Consider the following 23,156-nt stretch of genomic DNA (forward strand, 5'->3'; position numbering starts at 1 on the left):
CCCACCCCTTACCTCCCCTGTAATCTCTTGGACATTACCAAAGTAGGGAAAAGGGCTGAAATGAAAACCAGTTGGAAAATGTTTTTAGAGCATTGTAACATTGTTAAATGAACAGTCATCTACTAGATAGACTATAACAGTAGGAACATCAAACTTCTGTGTTAAAAACATGTGAACATCAATCAGATTTTTATTATAACTCAAAAATACGTGGGTATCAGAACCTGTTCATCTACCTAAACTGGTATTTCTATCTGATGTATATTTGAAAAACAAACAAAAAAAACAACCATTGAATCATACTGTAAAAATCCCAATAAGAAGTGATAGTCAATATCAATAAACCTTTACAGATGAAGGACAAACATAGGCTAACACTGCACCTTGTGTAATACATAGATTTTGTACAAAAATATTGTATGATTGACTGGTTAGATACATGCACTTCAATATTTTGGCCTATACACTCAATACATCCATACTATTGTATTAACATGAAGATCTTAATTAAAATGAAGATATTAATTAAAATCAGTCATTTTTGCAATAACACAAAGCATATATTTATAATAGTGACAAATATACTGTATTTATTCCAAAATAAGCTATCAGGTGGGCCTAATACAGTGATACACATGGGTGGGCCTATTACCAGTAATACACATGGGTAGGCATATTACCAGTAATACACATGGGTGGGCCTATTACCAGGAATGAGCTGCTGCAGTTAAATGTCTATAAACACAGCTACAACACATCACTAGTTAATGTCACAATGTGTGATGTTGTTGGTATGAGAATCCGATGTCTCCATCCTTGTGTAAAACACATGACTTTCTCTAACCTTATACATGTGTACACTATGACTATCTCCAATCTTGTGTAAACAATGAATATTTCTATTTCCAGTTTATCACTTAATTATTCCCAGGATCAATTAAATCTGTCAAGATTTACAACTTACATGTAAACAAGAGATCCCAGAGGGATCTTGGCGCCCACCATTGAATGATCTTTATAGGTTCTATGTCAGATTGATCTTTTCTCTACTTTTCCCTTCCTTTAAGTCTTACTAATCTGTGTAAATTCAGAAACAGCCCTCTAGTACTTTTCAAACAATGGGAACCTATATATAAAATTTAAGATTTAGCGATAATGGCTGTCTGTCGGCCATGTTGTTTTCGGATTGGTCCCAATATGAAAAACTAGGCACTGAGGGGAACCTACATATGAAATTTGAGAAAGATCCCTTCAGTACTTTCTCAGAAATAGCGATAACAAACTTCAATTGTCAAAATCCAAGATGGCTGCCTGTCGGCCATGTTGTTTTCTGATTAGTCACAAAATGCAATATGCATAACTAGGCACCGAGGGGAACCTGCAAATGAAATTTCAGAAAGATCCCTTCAGTGCTTTCTCAGAAATAGCGATAACAAACTTCAATTGTCAAAATCCAAGATGGCTGCCTGTCGGCCATGTTGTTTTCTGATCAGTCTCAAAATGCAATATGCATAACTAGGCACCAAGAGGAACCTACATATGAAATTTGAGAAAGATCCCTTCAGTACTTTCTGAGAAACAGCGATAACAAACTTCAATTGTCAAAATCCAAGATGGCTGCCTGTCGGCCATGTTGCTTTCTGATTAGTCTCAAAATGTAATATGCATAACTTAGCACCGAGGGGAACCTGCATATGAAATTTCAGAAAGATCCCTTCATTACTTTCTGAGAAATAGCGATAACAAACTTCAATTGTCAAAATCCAAGATGGCTGCCTGTCGGCCATGTTGTTTTCTGATCAGTCTCAAAATGCAATATGCATAACTAGGCACCGAGGGGAACCTGCATATGAAATTTCAGAAAGATCCCTTCATTACTTTCTGAGAAATAGCGATAACAAACTTCAATTGTCAAAATCCAAGATGGCTGTCTGTCGGCCATCTTGTTTTCCGATCGGTCTCAAAATGCAATATGCATAACTAGGCACCAAGAGGAACCTACATATGAAATTTGAGAAAGATCCCTTCAGTACTTTCTCAGAAATAGCGATAACAAACTTCAATTGTCAAAATCCAAGATGGCTGCCTGTCGGCCATCTTGTTTTCTGATTAGTCACAAAATGCAATATGCATAACTAGGCACCAAGGGGAACCTACATATGAAATTTGAGAACGATCCCTTCATTACTTTCTGAGGATTAGCGATAACAAGAATTGTTTACGGACGGACGGACGGACGGACGGCCGGACGGAGGGACGGACGACGGACCACGGACGCAGGGCGATTTGAATAGCCCACCATCTGATGATGGTGGGCTAAAAAGCTAAGGTATTCAAAATAAATTTGTAGAGTTGGAATGACAGGAAAAACTTCCAAACACTGTTATCAGGGATTTTTCTATAATATTTCAACTGGGTCAAGGGTCCAATGAATTGGGAATTCCTACGCGACAAATTGGGAAATTGGGAAAAACAAAAAATGGGTCCTTTTAACAGACCCTGTTTCTATTGTAGGAAAATCCCTGACTATCGAAGATACCAACATGATATTATACAGTCAATGAATGATAACATAGACAACAAACAGATGTAGTTATGGTATTATCACATGTTGCCATGACGGATGTTGACTGTGACAACATAGAGACAACAAACAGATGTAGTTATGGTATTATCACATGTTGCCATGACGGATGTTGACTGTGACAACATAGAGACAACAATCAGATGTAGTTATGGTATTATCACATGTTGCCATGACGGATGTTGACTGTGACAACAATCATATGCGTAGTTATGGTATTATCACATGATGCCCTGACAAATGCTGACTGTGATAACAGGACAACAATCAGATGTTGATATAATGTTAAGCATTACAGTTGATAGATTGTAACATACAAATAAAAATTCTTGACAATTAAATTACATTGTGATAATTAAAAATAGAACTACATGTACCACTACAAGTTGTCATAAATTGTCATAGTGATGCAATGTTTCATCATATATTCACCATATCCCGACACCAAGATCTGGCCAACCTTCTCGTACAAACAAGGGATGGAATTATGCCAATAAAGAGCAGATATATATTGGACTGTACAATGTATTTAAAAATGTCACAAAGAGGAGGTTCATACTTCAGGCTATATATATAATCATAATTTTGCTACAATGTTATATCAATTAATCTAGCAAAAATTAACAGAACACCATGCTTCACTTGGCTCCAACAGTCTATTCCCTACACGGTATATAAACAGGACAGCATGCTTAACTCTGGCCAGACCATAACTACGATTAAAAAGTGCAATTTTTGAAAAGTGATTTGAAACCTGTTTGAACTTCAATAAGAACAGATTAAAAAAATATCCAGCAGAAAATACAGTACATATCATGGTAAATCAAGGGACTTGTATATCATTTCTATAAAACATATTATCTGTCTTCTATCCATAAAAAAATACACAGGAAATCAGACAACTTGTAAGGCATCTAGGGTACTCAAACATTATGCATTTTAATGTTCAACTATATGTCTGACGATTAAAAAACATAACCGTAACACGATTTAAAAATAATCAGTTTTTCTCATAACATCCATGTACAATTCTATGGTAATTATAGTATACGACTTAAACAATGTACACATACTACCCAGGGTATGGTAAATATAACACTCAGAAAGTCGGCCAGAGTAAGGAAGTGTAGAAAAATAAATGTTCACATCTGGTAGTAAAATACACAATCTAGACACCAATTTGTTTCATCACTGCTAATGCTGTGCTTCTAGTCTCTTATGGGACGATTGCTTAGAATTCCAATTACTGTATGTCTACTGAACCAATTACTGTATGTCAACTGAACCAATTACTGTATGTCAACTGAATCAATTACTGTATGTCTACTGAACCAATTACTGTATGTGTACTGAACCAATTACTGTATGTGTACTGAACCAATTACTGTATGTCTACTGAACTAATTACTGTATGTGTACTGAACTAATTACTGTATGTCTACTGAACCAATTACTGTATGTGTACTGAACCAATTACTGTATGTCTATTGAACCAATTACTGTATGTCAACTGAACCAATTACTGTATGTCTACTGAACCAATTACTGTATGTCAACTGAACCAATTACTGTACATGTACTGAACCAATTACTGTATGTCTACTGAACCAATTACTGTATGTGTACTGAACCAATTACTGTATGTCTACTGAACTAATTTCTGTATGTCAACTGAACCAATTACTGTATGTCTACTGAACCAATTACTGTATGTGTACTGAACCAATAACTGTATGTCAACTGAACCAATCACTCTAGGTCTACTGAACCAATTACTGTATGTGTACTGAACCAATTACTGTATGTCTACTGAACCAATTACTGTATGTGTACTGAACCAATTACTGTATGTCTACTGAACCAATTACTGTATGTCAACTGAACCAATTACTGTATGTGTACTGAACCAATTACTGTATGTCTACTGAACCAATTACTGTAGGTCTACTGAACCTGTATGTCAACTTAACTAATTACTGCATGTGTAATAACCAATTACTGTATGTCAACTGAACCAATTACTGTATGTCTACTGAACCAATTACTGTATGTCTACTGAACCAATTACTGTATGTCAACTGAACCAATTACTGTATGTCTACTGAACCAATTACTGTATGTCAACTGAACCAATTACTGTATGTCTACTGAACCAATTACTGTATGTCAACTGAACCAATTACTGTATGTCAACTGAACTAATTACTGTATGTCAACTGAACCAATTACTGTATGTGTACTGAACCAATTACTGTATGTCAACTGAACCAATCACTCTAGGTCTACTGAACCAATTACTCTAGGTCTAATGAACCAATTACTGTATGTCTACTGAACCAATTACTGTATGTCTACTGAACCAATTACTGTAGGTCTACTGAACCTGTATGTCAACTTAACTAATTACTGCATGTGTAATAACCAATTACTGTATGTCAACTGAACCAATTACTGTATGTCTACTGAACCAATTACTGTATGTCTACTGAACCAATTACTGTATGTCAACTGAACCAATTACTGTATGTCTACTGAACCAATTACTGTATGTCAACTGAACCAATTACTGTATGTCTACTGAACCAATTACTGTATGTCTACTGAACCAATTACTGTATGTCTACTGAACCAATTACTGTATGTCTACTGAACCAATTACTGTATGTCTACTAAACCAATTACTGTATGTCTACTGAACCAATTACTGTATGTCTACTGAACCAATTACTGTATGTCTACTGAACCAATTACTGTATGTCAACTGAACCAATTACTGTATGTCAACTGAACTAATTACTGTATGTCTACTGAACCAATTACTGTATGTCTATTGTGGTGACCACAATTGGGTCACAATGTTTGGTTTATTGAAAGATAATAATCATATAAGTAGTTTCCATCACTCATATCAATTAAGACAGACAGTTAATTAAATGATGACCCAACCATTAATGATTAAGAAGTTAACCAACAGCACTAGTATACGCGGTAGGTTGAACTATTCCTGATCTAAACTAGATCCTAGATGATTCTGAGGACACAACATAATTATGAAGTTCTCACATATCATAATTTGATACATATTCAAATGTACACAGACTGATTAATGTGGCTTGAATTTTCTCTCAAATTCTCTCTCTAATTTGAAACAATTTCTGTTTCAGTATCGCTTTGGTTGAAGCTTAAAAACTTTATATTGTGTAGATAGCATAGTAACTACATAGCACAATAATCTAATTAAAACTATAGACTATATTATTGACCTAACTACACAGTCACCATACCAAAGGCATTTAATTTATAAACTCATCAAGGACAATTATGAATTCAAACAGATGAATATATTCAATTTTCAGATAAAAATAATTGTTATATTTTAGGAGTGTCAAAATAACTCCATGATGATTTACCAATAGACAATTCTACCTGATAAAGTGATGAATGGTTACAATTGGTACACATACCTGTTATACGTATTACCATGGTATGAAAATACAGAGTGTGTTTTCATTGCTTCTAAAGTGAGCAAGGTATGTATAAAATGGTATTTCAAAGATTTCAATTTCATTCATTATAAGAATAATATGACCTATGCTTCACTGTTTTGCAAGTTCTTGATTAATTATTGTAGTTGATTTCCGATATGTTGATTTCCGATATTTCAATCATCATAATCTATTGACATGTTAGAAAATATACATAAATCACCATGATATATGTAATATACATGTACATTACAATCAAAGTAATAATACAGAAATGTCTCAAAAATATAATCAATATCAAACAGGTATAAAACTGACACCAGCTTTAGGTTTCTCTATTTGTTGATGTCTGCTGGTGCCGACCAGTTTTCAGGGTATCCTGATCCATTTGAGGAAGGGTCATGATTAGGGCTTTGTTTACGACGGAAATGTAGCAGCTTAGGTACAGCTTGAACTTTTCTCCGCAGTTCAATTTTTCGGAAGGAACTAGATAAATTTCTAAGGGAGAATCTCCTCCTCTTTCTGCGCTTCTTTAACCGACCAGCATACGGATCATCCTTCGATGGCTTAAAACGGCCAAACATCCAAACAGTCACACCTAACACAATGAACGCCAAAAGGGCTGGGACGAATGCCAATCCCTTCAATGCTAGGCTGTAGTCATAGTAACGAGTGCTGACGACCATATCTCCCTCAAGGTAGGACGCATTGGTCACAGGATTTATTGTATTGTTTCGGTACGACCAGGTTAGCAGACTCTCGTTAAATGTTGTAAGGCTGTAGTCGTCCAGCACTGTGTGGATTCTCCCCTCTGAATCCACGTACTGACCATAGTCATAGGGCTTGTAAAAGATCTGGTTCTTCCACATGTTTAGGTCAAGCAGCATAACGATAAACAAAATCCCGTAGTTAAACCATTTACCTATAGAAGTAGAAAACAAAATCCTGTAGTTAAACCATTTACCTACAGAGGTAGAAAACAGAGTTCTATTACCACTCAACAACTATGCCGCTCATCAAATATATTAATCTGTAGATATGCTCTTCTACCAAAACTTGTAAATACAAAAATTGCAAAAAGAAATCAAATACCATAGTACATCACATCCCTGTGGTCTCCCATACAATTTTGTCACATAATCGGTCTGTTATCCAGTATTCTCCCATACAATTTTGTCACATAATCGGTCTGTTATCCAGTATTCTCCCATACAATTTTGTCACATAATCGGTCTGTTATCCAGTATTCTCCCATACAATTTTGTCACATAATCTGTCTGTTATCCAGTATTCTTCCATACAATTTTGTCACATAATCGGTCTGTTATCCAGTATTCTCCCATACAATTTTGTCATTTGCCCATATGTCACTAGCGAGATATACCCTGGATCATTTGCCTGTATGTCACTAGCGAGATATACCCTGGATCATTTTTCATTAGGCTGCGCAGTCAAGAGATCAATTGTAATGTCATAATATGGAACAATGACATTACATCATGAATGTTGAACAAAATCACTACCTTGATTCAATTAAGTCCTCCACATTTTGACTTTAAAATCTGCCAAAATTTAAGTTTTCTGAATTATGAGATAAATGTATTTTAACTTTGTTTTCATTTTATATGAGATTTTATGAAACTCGTCTCAAAATTGTGATTTTTACTCGCCTTAAGACTTGCCCCACAAAATCTCATATGAAATGAAAACTCCAAGACCCTATATGTATTGATTGCTATTCTGATTACATTTCTGGAGTTGTAACATTCATCTATAATAGGTAAATGATACTTTCATTTTACATTAATTTAGCAGTTACATACAACAATGTACATGTTGAATTGGAACAAAAATAACCACCAAAAGTATGATTTGAGTACTAAACAATCCTATCTGTACCACTTAAATATTATATTATGTGTCTCTGTTGACAAGTACTTTTATGATGTACCTAATAATTTTTGTAGAATTTTTTCTGACAAGTCCTGAACACTATTTCCATAATTTTGACAAGTCTCAATGCTAATGGATATTTAGGAAAACCACAAGTCCCGGACTCAAACATCAGAGTTCCGAAAATCAGTGATGGACCTACTTCCAACTCACCTGTAATATGCACCTGCCAAACCTCTTTCTTGAGACACTTGGGGATGTCAAACTTGATGTGTGCAGTGTTAACACCTGGCATTTTGATGTCAATGGCACTCATAAAATGAGGGAAATCCCAGTCCTGCCAACATTTATTTTATTGATATAAATGATCAGAAAAAAGTACCATGTCAGCTTCATGGGAATACAGCAACCTTACAACGTCAACTTCTAAAAGCTTAGTCAACAGAATAACAGACTAAAGGACACCCTGCTCCTAGTAAACCTTCCCTTACTTTGTTACAGGTAATGAGATAATTCTATCTACTTTAAAACAGTAAAATGTATCTACATTAAAAGATTATACAAATATCAGATAAATATCTGTATAAAACATAAAAATGGATCTAAAACTAGACGTAAAGGCAACATAGATACATAATCTAGAGTATACCAAGTCTTATCATTATAAAAATCACGAGATAAAATGTCAGTATACTTTCTCTTTGTGTCATGATTATGAATGCCTGTGAAACTTTAGGATAACAGTAGTAACGTTGATTCTTTATACATTTCTTTGTTTTTCAATAGATAACAAAACTGGGAATACCAGGTAATGGAGGCTGTATAGCTAGAGAACTGTACGACATGAAGCGTTCTTTGTGTATAAACTTTCGTAGTTTTCATGGAACCACAAATATAAATACATAGACATTGTTGTATGTATTACTGTTATATTATCAATGCATAGCCTAACCATGAAAGCCTGTACCAAGAAAATAATATGAAATCTCCAAACACAAAAGACAGTACACACGAACATTTCATATTATACAGAATACAATGGACATTACCTGACACACAATTAAGATATCCATAACCAGAATGAAGGAGGCCAGAAACGCCCTGGACAGTTCGTTAGTCGGCAGGAATCCATGGTTCAGCTTCTCCCACTGTATAAAGTCTGTGGCTATCACAAAGATCACGACGAGGGACGTTACTGAGGTGACCACCCAGAATAAGATGATACGATTGTATCGGTGGTTCCACCAGGTCCGCACTGGTTTGGCCCAGCCTGGGTAGAGCTTCTCTTGTAGCATCATATCAGTCACCTAAACATACAATAAACAAAAACATAGTTGTAATGAATCTAATTTCTATGTCCAAAACAGCTGCTGATTAAACCAGTTTTTCTGTATTATTTTTTTCTTCTTTCAAACAGTTTTACCTTTATATGACAGCTTCAATCCAACATGGGTGTATTCCTGGCCTTTACTAATTCTGATATTTAGATGATGTAAAAATATTATACATATTTAAAAACCTGTCAAAATAGTCTGAATATTCATGGGAGATCTAGTCATTTACAGCTGTTTTTAACTGACACTACATTATGAGCAATTATTTAATAAATTTAATGTGTGCATATTTAATTTAAGGTATATCATAATAAGTTACACTACATTATGAGCAATAATTTAATAAATTTAATATGTGCATATTTAATTTAAGGTATATCATAATAAGTTTTTCGGCTCTAACACTCTATTCCCTATGCTCTTTTTTAATATGGTCTTATTTCATGTGTATTTTGTTTAGAAACTGCGTTAAAACCAATTATCTAGGCAGAAAAAAGTTACCCTGTGTTAGTAATATTAATAAAAAACCTACTTTTGAGGCAGTGGAAAGTCTCCATGTTGGCATAAAAACCTACCATCCAAGCAGTGAAAAAGTCTCCACACCAAGTACCACAGGCAGCAGCCTTCATAAAAATAGAGTTGGAGAGTCCAAGGTCACCGGAAATCCGATAGGATTCTGTGCTATCACCTCCGGCTGTCAGGAATCCGTTGTAGATCCAGGACATGATAAATATGGAAATGAGACTACACAGGAACATTATCATCCATGATCCCTGGTCCTCTGTGAACATCTTCAGACGCAGCAGTTTGTCTAAAAAGGAAAATGATTTTCCTTATAGATAGCCCGTTATCGGTACAACATAGGCATATCTATATACATGTTTGTACATGTAGACTACTGTATATGTTAGTACAGAACAATATCTACAACTAGCAGCCTCTTGGATATATAATACATGCAAATTATGAACTTGATGAATTTAAACAACCGGTGATCAGGCAAACAATTTTTCCTTCATCTCTTATGTTTCTGACAATGTAGTATCTATATCCATAGAAATATACATACCAAGTACATTTTGATATAAATCATTTACATAATTTTCAGGACTCAAATCTGTGCTAAGTACATTGTACATGCAATTATAGATGTGTACTATATACATTGTATGTACATTATGACACTGCTCCACTCACCTGGATCTTTTTTACGAATAATAATGAAATATTCTCCTGAAAAGTAATATTCCCAAAACATGTAACCTACAAGGTTTGGACCAGTCCTAATCCTAGAAAAGCCACTTACATTAGAACTGTAGTGAGTTACTGAGTTTGCGTTTCAATGCCGCACAGCAAGTACAGGTATGTTTATAGGTATGCTGATCATATCTAGAGAGGGAGAGGGCTTACATGTATATATAGCCTTAATATAATTTATATTCAATAAAATCTTTATGAAATTAAATGATCATATCTAAATTGAAACACATGGACTTTTACGTACATTTAGTAGAAATGAGATCTATAGATTCAGCAGAAACCTCTGCCAACCTTGGTCACATCAGGGTGAAGACTCTCCCTTGCCATATATATATATAGATACAATAACCTTTTGAAGAATTTGTTGACAGGTAGCTGTAAACAGAGTGATGAGGCTGATGGACAACATGGACGAATGGTAGTTAATGCGTTGGGCCAGTGAGATAAAACATGACATAAGTGTGATTTTACTGCATGACACAGCGATCGTCATGCGAGACGTATAAATATGGAGCCAGTGAAATTGAGGGCAAAATGGTGCAATACACTAATAAATGGTGAGAAAAAATGTGAACGAAATACTACAAAACAGTATTTCACTTCATAAATGTATAAACATTTTAAAAAATGATGCAAACATTGTAAAAGTTTACAATACATGTTACGCGTAAAACAATGAATATTAACTGTAAAAAGTGTGAATGCATTATTATAGGTATATAAGGCAATGTGATGATATTAAAAGCAACATTTATATTGTCCATGACAAAAATGTATCAGGTTATATAATAATAGCATGTAAGCATTCATAACAAAGGGAAATAATCCACTAGCAAAGTCATTCCAAGCCTGGAAACCTTCAGGTGGTTATATTATATGTTGAGTATTCGTATATTCACCCTGTCTATATGACCAATTAGCACAAATTATTAAAGCAATACATATTAATTAAGATTATATACATGGCTGTAACCACATGTACACCTCAATATGAGGAGTAAATATATAAGGATGTACCGATTTTTCATTTTTTATCGTCAATTACACCATGTACAAGGTATAGACAAATGACACAACCGTCTTTACTGGTTTAAGGTTTGTATACCAACACTCAACATATATTTTCCATTCCAAGCTGCTTTTAAAGTCTTTACCTGTCACCCTAAGCTTACTGGAATGGTAAAATTATAAAATCTGTAGAGCAAGTGTCACTGACTGGTTCAAATCATACAAACAAACAGTCATTTCTAATTATATTGTAATTAAATGTTACAGTAATATAACCTATATATTCGTACATTTTTTGACAGAATGACATAACAATTGTCCGTTTTAAAAACTACGAATTCCAACACAAGGGATAGTCTTTTAAACAGAATAATGTACCCAGATTAGTTTTGAAAATTAATTTACAAAATTGAAATGTAGCTACTACTTATCAATGATACTTATAATTATACACAGATGGGTGACCACTATATAATTATTTAATCTTTATGATACACATATCAATAGGCTTATCAAGATGTGTCTGGTAATTAATTTTGACAAGACATCACTGTATATTAATATATCACATGAAAATACTGATGATTGAAGATGGAATTTATTACCAACTTATAGGTGAGGGTCTACAGGGAAATTAAATCTATCTACACATCGATCACTGACCTTTTTGTAACATTAGCATATATGTAAGACCTATTATGTAGTAAGTTACACAATTAATTAGGCTGTATAATAGCCGATATGTCATCAGTACAACTATGTAGACATGATGTTCAAATCTACAAGTAGATCGGCATACAGGATTATATATATATTGTGTACATTAATCAGTTAAGAGTGTCAAGTTCAATATAACAAATAACTGAAAATTTGGAAAAAAGCAAAATCTTTTCAATAACACTGTATTCCTCTTGTTTGGAAGGGAAGTTAAGCTGAGGTAGGCCAGATAATTATGCAGTTATAATGTTAATTTCTATATTCACTATCAATTTCTACAGGTTATATGCTTTTGATGTTTATTTTGTTAAACTGGCCAAAGCAGACAGAATGAGTATTGGCATCAACTGTATACATGAAGCATTTATATATGTAAATTAATCAATACTTACTCAACAGTAAGACATGTATGAGGATCTTCCCAAGGATACAGCCGATGATAATGGCTCCAAGCCACATGACTACTTTAAGGAGGCTGAAGGCATTAGGGGGATAGCGGGTACACACAAAAGCAAAGTCGTTTCCAATTAGGGGGATGTTACATTCCTTCATACTGTGTGCTACAGGATCTTCAGCATAGATCAGAAAATTGCAGAAGGTCACAAAGTAGGCTATGAAGATTCTAAGAAAGGGGTGCTGGAAATAATATCGCAAATCTCTCTCCATGAACAGAGACAAAACGCTAATAGCGTCTGTGACATCTTTGCCATCAGGTTTGTCAGTCTTATCAGCACCTGTTGTTTCTATGGTAACAACATGGTCATCCTCAATTGGTGTTATTGCGTCATCGTCGCCCCCTTTAGCATTATTGTTATCTACTTCTTTTCCAGTTGCTTTATCTTTCTTCGTGTCTTTTTCTTCCTTTTTCACCGGTTCTTTGACATTTTCAACATTTTCAGATTTTTCTGTTGGATTCATTTCTAGCTCATTGTTATCTTCCCTGTTTGAAGTTTCCTTCACTGGTTCTTCAGGTTTTTTATCCTCTCCTTCGTCCATTTCTAGGAGATGTTTAGTATCTTCACTGTTGTTGTCACTCTGGACTTTGATTAAGATTGGTTTTGGGGATTTGCGTACCTGTTCTGGGGTTTCTGCATCATGCTTTTCAAAGCTTCTTTCAGGATCCTCTATGATCTAAAATAAAATAAATTGAAAAAATACAATGACCTCATATAACTTACAATGTTCTCACTGGATTTCATATTAGATAGATTTTCAGAATTTTGTACTTCCACTATATACATGTAATGCTTTAATGGAACAGTGACTGGAAATTCTAGGAAAAAGAAGTTAAGGTACAAGCAAAATTTGACTTTGGAATGGGAATAAACACTTACAGGTTGAATATAAGAGAAACTTGAACTTAAAACACAAATATAAGTACCCCCTGATATTGAACTGCCTTCTTTGGAAAGTCATTATCCCATCATTATCCCTGGGTTGCAGACAAATTAATCATATTTTGCTAACGTGCATTATTCAATTATAATCCTGTGAGAATTATAGGACCAAAACTTTCCAAAATCAGCAGTTTAATGCTTAGTAAGGTAGTAGTTGGGAGGGTACGTATAGGGTAGGCACTACAGGTAGGGTACCGGTGAAGTAGCAGGGCTTTGTTTGACGGATTTAGTTGTGATGGTGCAGAAGGGAGAGATAATTATTTGACCAAGTTATTATAATTTAATCGTGATCAAGATCAGGCAGGGTTCTCGGGATAACTAACAGTTTCAACACTTAAGTTCCTATACCCTAAATTTATAAAATGGCAATATTGTCAGTATTTAATCATAAAAGCCCATATTTGATGACAGTAATCTTAGGACTAATTTGTAAAGGGAAGCAAAGGAACAATAAACTATACACCTTCACTAACTGGGGCGCCAGATTAAATCCAAACTTCACACGCATAATTCAAGTAAACATTGATTAAGCAATATATGTGTTAAAAATAATGACAGTTTAGCTTCACAATTTAACCCGAACCTTTTCAGTACAGAAAATGTGGAGTATAGCTTTGTTGTAAAAGAGGGTGGGGTCAGAGACTCTTTGTAAATAGGCTGTAATCAGGCAGATGTAATCTGAAGGCTGTGTTACATTGTATCATAGATAGGACAACATTTACTTAAGAGTTTATTAGTAAAATCAAGTCAAAATACTAGACACGGTTTAGGGTAAAGTCAGACAAGGGTGTAGGGAGCAGGAAGTTATGGTAGGCTGCAGGGGCTATCAAACAATATATATTACACTGTGGTATATACCAGGTTTACAAAACCAGCTTCACAGCATATGTGAGAGTAATTCTGAGGTAGTCATGATAAAAGTTTAAATGGAATCTTATTTTGGTCAAGCTCCGAGCCTTGTATTATCTATACAGAAAATGTCTTGATATCCTGGATTATGCATACATTATACATTCATCCAAAACAATGCATGATTCATAGTAATAAATTTATACACAGAATAAAAAGATACCTGACCGCAATCTGTCAGAAGGGGTTCCATTGCCGTCAAATTTGTCAATGAAAGTGCAGGGCTCAGATAAGAGAAATACCCTCCAATATCAATCAGTTTACATTACGTTACAATTCTTGTGTTTATCAACATTGGGCGAGACCTCACTCGGACTGTCATCAAATATGTTGTCAGTCAGCTTTATACACACAAAGTGTGTAGTTCATGATATGTTCCTTTTCATTGTCATGGTTCACTGATCAGACGGCCTACATACCTGTGTGATGGTCTATATAATACATACAACCAATTGTATCCGTATGTGTATCAGATTGTATGTAAAAACTTTCATTCAGTGAACAGATATCCAAAATTCTAGTTACAACTTACCGAAACAAAAATCCCTTGGGACAAAAATGTCCTGCCTTTCCTATTCCACTCCTCTCTTGTAAATGTCAACAGGTAAATGTGAACCGCATACGTAAGACATTATACTGTAATTATTTATAATATTCCTCGGTGTGGAGTTCTAGTACCGATAGCTAATATACCTGTGAGACCAGATCTAGAGTGACTGTTATATCAAAGTTACGTAGATATAATGTACAGTTGTAATTATATACTTATCTAAGCTTACCTATAATCTGGTATCACGTCACGTGTACTAATATGTTTTAATAACATGACTACTTATCTTAGCTAACCCTGGTATCACCGTGTCAAATAAACATCCACATTTACATGTCAGCCTTGAAACACACCTTAGGTATGACATCTACCACATAGCTATACTTCCTGCAGTACGATTTGCATTGTAATTGCAACTGGTTGAATATATGTATTGTTTCCTACTGAACAATAATGCTCACTCTAAAACAATGGGTTAAGGTTACCTGGCACGCCCCGATTAAATGTTTACACGGTGTCAGATGTACCCGATTACGAGCGTCTACAATGTACATAGGCCTATTTTATTTGGGTGAGGTGTTTTATTCTTGGACATTAAATATCCAATGACCTTATTATAACCACCTGTGATTTCTCGGTGTCCTTTTTCCTTTCCAAGAAATTGATTTCTTCTTTTTTGCTTTTGACCGACATGATGATGTTCTATCGCCATTCCACTTCAGCTATGCAGGCCATGTGAGTCACGCGAGCGTAACCGACACCCGTGGGCGGCCTACAGGACTGTCAGCGGGTCACCAACAACATCAAAATAATAATTGGCCTGAATGATTCAGTCGGTTTTCTTTGAGCGAAGAGCGAGAATCTTCTGGAGTTATGTCCTTATTTAGACGTAGTTTCGTATTTTTGTCTATGCTACTTTAGTGTAAGCTAGGCCTATTTCATCACCAAGGAATGGAAAATAACATTTATAGTAAATTGCGACCGTATCAATGCAAATTAATTGCAATTTTAACAAATCGGTTATTTCATTATTTATACGAGTTAACTCCCTTTAACCACATTAACACACACACTCACAGCACAGGTAAGGCTACTTGTGGACATAATTATGATGTTTTTATTAAAATGTTACATTATAGACGAGTAAATTATTGTATTACAACCGCATGCTTAATTTGCAAAAAAAATAATATATATATTGTACCTTGGCCTGATAAATATTTATACGTATCATGCGTATACTTTCGGTGCACATGATGTACTTCAGTACTTGATGGAGAGATTCTTAGCGCAGTATTATCATCATTTGACTTGCATGACTTCAGGGATACTTTTGAACTTGGACTCCAGTAAGTAATCATGTTCATGTGTCAGGACTATAAAAGTTTCATTCAGATTTGTTATTATGTTCAAATTTCATGTGTTTGTTTATAATGGTTTTAGTTTAATTATGATATTTTGAGCCGTGACTTTTTTTTATAATGCTATATGTAACTGAGACATACCTGGTATACATAATTATTTCATTTTAATGAAAACATTCAAAATGAATGTAATTGTTATAACCATTTAACATAATCTATCATTGTTATCTGTGTTTCATATATTTATTGCTGATTTCTTAGGATTCATGGCGTTTTACAATTAGATATTTTTATTCGCGTTTGCGATCGACAACAGGCTAACTGTATCGTTGGTGCCTTTGACGACGTTCTGGCAAATTAAAAAAAAAGCTCTTTCCATTGATTTAGATAATTATTGTTCCAAAAGGAAAAGTAATAAGCTGTCATTTAAGCATTGAACGGCTTGTTCAATGCTTATATTTACCATCTGCGATTTTTTATTTGTCGTGCGATTTGTTTTTTGAAATTTTCAAATTCAAATTTCAGTTGGCAGTTCATAAGCCGGTGAACTCGCAACGGAATTGGTAGGGTTATACAGTGGCAGTGCCATACAATGGTAAATATAGTAAAATAATAGCCTTTTCATATATGTATCTGTAACAATCATTCCGAAAATTGTACATGTACACTATCAGATAATCAGTGTTCCTGAATCTACATTTCACGCATCGTGCGGACATCGTGTAATGTTATGCGATCACAACTTAACATTTTGCCCCGTTGCGACTGGACATTATTATGTATTTAGATCAGCAGACAGGCCTCAGCAGTACGACGTCATTAATATACGACGTATGTCGAGTCGCTGAACATTCAAAATCAAAATCTGAATGTCGTATGTTGAGGGGCTGAACATTCAAAATATGAATGTCGTATGCCGAGCCACTGAACATTAAGAAATTCCCTCGTTGGCTAGTGAAAACACAAGATATTAATATTTTGAATGTTGTACGTCGTATGTTGAGCGACTGAACATTCAAAATCAAAATCTGAATGTCGTATGTTGAGCCGCTGATGATTCAAAATTTGAATTTTGTACGTCGTATGTCGAGTCGCTGAACATTCAAAATCAAAATGTGAATGTCCTATGTCGTATTTCGAGTCGCTGAACATTCAAAATAAAAATCTGAATGTCGTATGTCGTATGTCGAGCCGCTGGACATTCAAAAGTTCCCTCGTTGGCTGGTAAAAATACAAGATATGAAGTTTTGAATGTCGTATGTCGTATGTCGAGCCGCTGGACATTCAAAAGTTCCCTCGTTGGCTGGTAAAAATACAAGATATGATTTTTTTTTAATGTTGGATGTCATAATAATTATGTCGTATGTTGAGTGGCTGAACATTCAAAATCTGAATGTCGCGTATGTCGAATGTTGAGTGACGAAAAGGTGATATCACTTAATGAAACTAATAGGTGATATCACTTAAAAAAAGTTCTTAAGTGATATCACCTATTCGAATAGGTAATATCACTCATTTGAATAGGTAATATCACCTATTTGAAAAGGTGATATCACCAAATGGGAATAAATAGTAAAACGGCGCTTCATAGTAGAGTCAATGCATTCTCTCCAGAAAGCTGGCTCTGGCAGCCATACTGTTAGTCCTTCAAATGTTTATACTTTTGTATATATGCAACAAGGAATTCGATTCGTCTGTTATTTTAGTCATTTTAATACGTTAAAATAAAAGCTACGACTTTTAACGCGTTAAACTAACGAAGCTGTTTATCACGTTAAATGCTAAGTAATAAATTTAACGCGTTAAAATTCCAAGAAAACATTTAACGTGTTAAGATTTAACGCGTTAAGTTTTAACGCGTTAAAGCTTTACGCGTTAAAGTAGACCGACCCTTCTGTGACGTCACAGACATTCATGAGTCCGGCGATCCGGCGTCCGGCGATCCGCGATCCGGGCCCTTGATTATATTCACGAATAGTTACATCTGGTTTAATTTTCAAGTCAGCTGGGAGATAAATGTTTAGGCCTACAACAGGGTGCGGTCAAGAGGTAAAGGGGTCAGTTTTGTAAAACTAAAAGACTAGGTATATATAAGGCTTATGCTTTCAATGAAGTGAGAACATAAATTAAAAATGATCCACTGAAAACAAGGACAGCGCCGATGTATCACATAATGTGCCAATGTGTGACGACCATATAACGTTAGTTACAGTCTGGGCGGAGACAATTTATATCAAGTCAGGAAGAGGTTAGCACATCTCCAATTTATGGCAATGTAGAACAAGAGGACACTTCATGGCGCACGGGCCGACGCATAGTGGAGTTGGGGACTTTGGCCGATGGCCGCTTTAACAATATTGATCGAATTTTGAGACACTGTTTAATTTGTAAATCAACGACTGAGATAGAAGATGAATACCATTTTGTATTAATATGTAATAAGTATACCAATTTAAGAAGACGCCTCATTAAGAAATACTATTGGCAAAAGCCTTCAATGTTCAAATTGATACAGTTATTAAGTGTACAAAATATCAAAGAATTAAGTCGCTTAGGCAAATTTATATTTGAAGCAAACAAAATCCGATCTTTACATCTTTAATCCGTACTCCACTTTGTATTTGTACTGTAGCATTGCTGTTCTATGCCATTATCATGTATTGTTTTGTTTATAATATGTACTTATGGGCCGTATGGCCTACAGTTAATAAAGAAATTGAAATTGAAAAAAATAAAATCATGTGCACTTTGCGGCAACCAACAATTATGTACTCCATCTGTCAGATTGTATATATTGTTATGTATGGGGCGCCGTTTTACTATTTATTCCCATTTGGTGATATCACCTATTCGAATAGGTGATATCACCTATTCAATCAGTTAAAAGTCAGTCATTAAAAAGGAAGAGAATGACGTGTTTATAAAATAAACCGTTACTAAATACGGTAACTCGTTTGAAAGATAGGGCTAATCTTCTTCAATGAATGTCCAAAGACCTTGAATGGTATTGTGGTTAACATGGACTACATATCTTGTAAAAAGGATTTAAAGCGGCTATTCGGGGACATAAACTTAGCCTAGATACTAGGCTAGAACAAAGGTTGTAGAGATATACTTAATAAAGCAATCATAATATATTGTTATTCATTTTACAAGATATGAGCAGATTTCTGTCGACGTCGCTTTGTTGTCAAAGTTGTTAATAGTTTTAGGCCGAAATCTCTTGGCTTAGGAAGCCATTTTTATCCCGCCAATGTTTAAATTCAGCAAATCGGGATTTTGCGCATTCGCAAAAATTTGTCGGGAAATTGCATGTTATATCGTCGATTGACATTGAGAGGATTCCTTAGTAATTTTTTTTTGATTCTAGGGTTTACATATCACCAAAATTTCAATCGGTATCTTCAAAACAAGAGTATTTTCTTCATTAATTTGCCGGTTTTTGAAGCATGACATATTTCCCCTGAATAGCCGCTTTAACAACAGTACACGGTTTTAGTCCGTCTAATACGTCTAAAGTTTATAAACATTTAAGATTGATCCGGTTTTATTTTTTGTTATTACAAGATAATTTGGCACTGATATGATGGCTTCTCAATGCATACCATCAACTAAAACACTGGTACGATAGTGGTTCTCAGTGTATGACATCAACTAAAACACTGGTACAATAGTGGTTCTCAGTGCATGGCATTAACTAAAACACTGGTACAATAGTGGTTCTCAATGTATGACATAAACTAAAACACTGGTACAATAGTGGTTCTCAGTGCATGGCATTAACTAAAACACTGGTACAATAGTGGTTCTCAATGTATGACATAAACTAAAACACTGGTATGATAGTGGTTCTCAATGTATGACATAAACTAAAACACTGGTATGATAGTGGTTCTCAGTGTATGACATAAACTAAAACACTGGTATGATAGTGGTTCTCAGTGTATGACATAAACTAAAACACTTGTATGATAGTGGTTCTCAGTGTATGACATAAACTAAAACACTGGTACGATAGTGGTTCTCAGTGTATGACATAAACTAAAACACTGGTACGATAGTGGTTCTCAGTGTATGACATAAACTAAAACACTTGTATGATAGTGGTTCTCAGTGTATGACATAAACTAAAACACTGGTATGATAGTGGTTCTCAGTGTATGACATAAACTAAAACACTGGTATGATAGTGGTTCTCAGTGTATGACATAAACTAAAACACTTGTATGATAGTGGTTCTCAGTGTATGACATAAACTAAAACACTGGTACGATAGTGGTTCTCAGTGCATGACATAAACTAAAACACTGGTACGATAGTGGTTCTCAGTGTATGACATAAACTAAAACACTGGTACGATAGTGGTTCTCAGTGTATGACATAAACTAAAACATTGGTATGATAGTGGTTCTAAGTGTATGACATAAACTAAAACACTGGTATGATGGTGGTTCTCAGTGTATGACATAAACTAAAACACTGGTACGATAGTGGTTCTCAGTGTATGACATAAACTAAAACACTTGTATGATAGTGGTTTTTAGTGCATGGCATAAACTAAAACACTGGTATGATAGTGGTTTTCAGTGCATGACATAAACTAAAACACTGGTATGATAGTGGTTCTCAGTGTATGACATAAACTAAAACACTGGTATGGTAGTGGTTCTCAGTGTATGACATAAACTAAAACACTGTTATGGTAATGGTTCTCAATGTATGACATAAACTAAAACACTGGTATGGTAGTGGTTCTCAATGTATGACATAAACTAAAACACTGGTACGATAGTGGTTCTCAATGTATGACATAAACTAAAACACTGGTACGATAGTGGTTCTCAGTGCATGGCATAAACTAAAACATTGGTCTGATAGTGGTTCTCAGTGCATGGCATAAACAAAACATTGGTCTGATAGTGGTTCTCAACGTATTAAATAAACTAAAACACTGGTATGATAGTGGTTCTCAGTGTATGGCATAAACTAAAATACTGGTATGATAGTGGTTCTCAGTGCATGACATAAACTAAAACACTGGTATGGTAGTGGTTCTCAGTGTATGACATAAACTAAAACACTGGTATGGTAGTGGTTCTCAGTGTATGACATAACCTAAAACACTGGTATGGTAGTGGTTTTCAGTGCATGACATAAACTAAAACACTGGTACGATAGTGGTTCTTAGTGCATGGCATAAACTAAAATACTGGTATGATAGTGGTTCTCAGTGCATGGCATAAACTAAAATACTGGTATGGTAGTGGTTCTAAGTGTATGGCATAAACTAAAACACTGGTATGATGGTGGTTTTCAGTGCATGACTTAAAATAAAACACTAGTCTGGTACGATAGTGGTTCTTAGTGCATGGCATAAACTAAAATACTGGTATGATAGTGGTTCTCAGTGCATGGCATAAACTAAAATACTGGTATGGTAGTGGTTCTAAGTGTATGGCATAAACTAAAACACTGGTATGATGGTGGTTTTCAGTGCATGACATAAAATAAAACACTAGTCTGGTACGATAGTGGTTCTCAGTGCATGGCATAAACTAAAATACTGGTATGGTAGTGGTTTTCAGTGCATGACATAAACTAAAACACTGGTACGATAGTGGTTTTCAGTGCATGACATAAAATAAAACACTAGTCTGGTACGATAGTGGTTCTTAGTGCATGGCATAAACTAAAACACTGGTATGATAGTGGTTCGCAATGTATGACATAAACTAAAACACTGGTATGGTAGTGGTTTTCAGTGCATGACATAAACTAAAACACTGGTACGATAGTGGTTCTTAGTGCATGACATAAACTAAAACACTGGTACGATAGTGGTTCTTAGTGCATGGCATAAACTAAAACACTGGTACGATAGTGGTTCTCAGTGCATGACATAAACAAAACATTGGTCTGATAGTGGTTTTCAGTGCATGACATAAACTAAAACACTGGTATGGTAGTGGTTCTTAGTGCATGACATAAACTAAAGCACTGGTATGATAGTGGTTCTTAGTGCATACATAAACTAAAGCACTGGTATGATAGTGGTTCTTAGTGCATACATAAACTAAAACACTGGTACGATAGTGGTTCTAAGTGTATGACATAAACTAAAACACTGGTACGATAGTGGTTCTCAATGCATGACATAAACTAAAACACTGGTATGGTAGTGGTTCTAAGTGTATGACATAAACTAAAACACTGGTATGATAGTGGTTCTCAGTGCATGACATAAACTAAAACACTGGTATGAAGGTGGTTCTCAGTGCATGACATAAACTAAAACACTTGTACGATAGTGGTTTTCAGTGCATGACATAAACTAAAACATTGGTATGATAGTGGTTCTAAGTGTATGACATAAACTAAAACACCGTAGTGATAGTGGTTCTCAATGTATGACATAAACTAAAACACCGTAGTGATAGTGGTTTTCAGTGCATGACATAAACTAAAATATTGGTATGATAGTAGTTCTTAGTGTATGACATAAGCTAAAACACTGGTATGATAGTGGTTCTCAGTGTATGACATAAACTAAAACACTGGTATGGTAGTGGTTCTCAGTGTATGACATAAACTAAAACACTGGTATGGTAGTGGTTCTCAGTGTATGACATAAGCTAAAACACTGGTATGATAGTGG

The 23,156-nt window shown here is 35.0% G+C and overlaps 1 protein-coding gene across 5 annotated transcripts; it reads right to left on the reverse strand.

Annotated features, from left to right (window-relative positions):
• Window positions 1-2,251: 2,251 nt before the first annotated feature.
• LOC117320709 (transmembrane protein 117-like) lies at window positions 2,252-15,957 on the reverse strand. 5 transcript variants are annotated; one of them, XR_004531153.1, is made up of 7 exons: window positions 15,762-15,957; window positions 12,674-13,412; window positions 9,872-10,107; window positions 9,012-9,269; window positions 8,176-8,299; window positions 5,007-6,991; window positions 2,252-4,967 (listed from the first exon to the last, which is right to left on the reverse strand). XR_004531153.1 is itself a non-coding variant. In XM_033875220.1 (6 exons), the coding sequence occupies exons 1-6, from the start codon at window positions 15,828-15,830 to the stop codon at window positions 6,405-6,407; spliced, it is 2,013 nt and encodes a 670-aa protein (XP_033731111.1). In that variant the 5' UTR covers window positions 15,831-15,957; the 3' UTR covers window positions 2,252-6,404. The 5 variants fall into 5 exon arrangements, 3 of the variants coding, with proteins under 3 accessions (XP_033731111.1, XP_033731113.1, XP_033731112.1); XR_004531152.1 differs by having other exon boundaries at window positions 4,524-4,537; window positions 4,577-6,991; XM_033875220.1 differs by having other exon boundaries at window positions 2,252-6,991.
• Window positions 15,958-23,156: the final 7,199 nt, after the last annotated feature.

Source organism: Pecten maximus, unplaced genomic scaffold (genome assembly GCF_902652985.1).
Source record: "Pecten maximus unplaced genomic scaffold, xPecMax1.1, whole genome shotgun sequence".
NCBI classification, from domain to species: Eukaryota; Metazoa; Mollusca; class Bivalvia; order Pectinida; family Pectinidae; genus Pecten; species Pecten maximus.

Coding starts and splice junctions, on each gene's coding strand:
- LOC117320709 (XM_033875220.1), bottom strand. CDS start 15,830: ATGTCGGTCAAAAGCAAAAAAGAAGAAATCAATTTCTTGGAAAGGAAA. Junction 13,413..15,761: donor AGGACACCGAGAAATCACAG/GTGGTTATAATA, acceptor ATTTTATTTTAG/ATCATAGAGGATCCTGAAAG. Junction 8,300..9,011: donor ATATCTTAATTGTGTGTCAG/GTAATGTCCATT, acceptor AAATGTTGGCAG/GACTGGGATTTCCCTCATTT.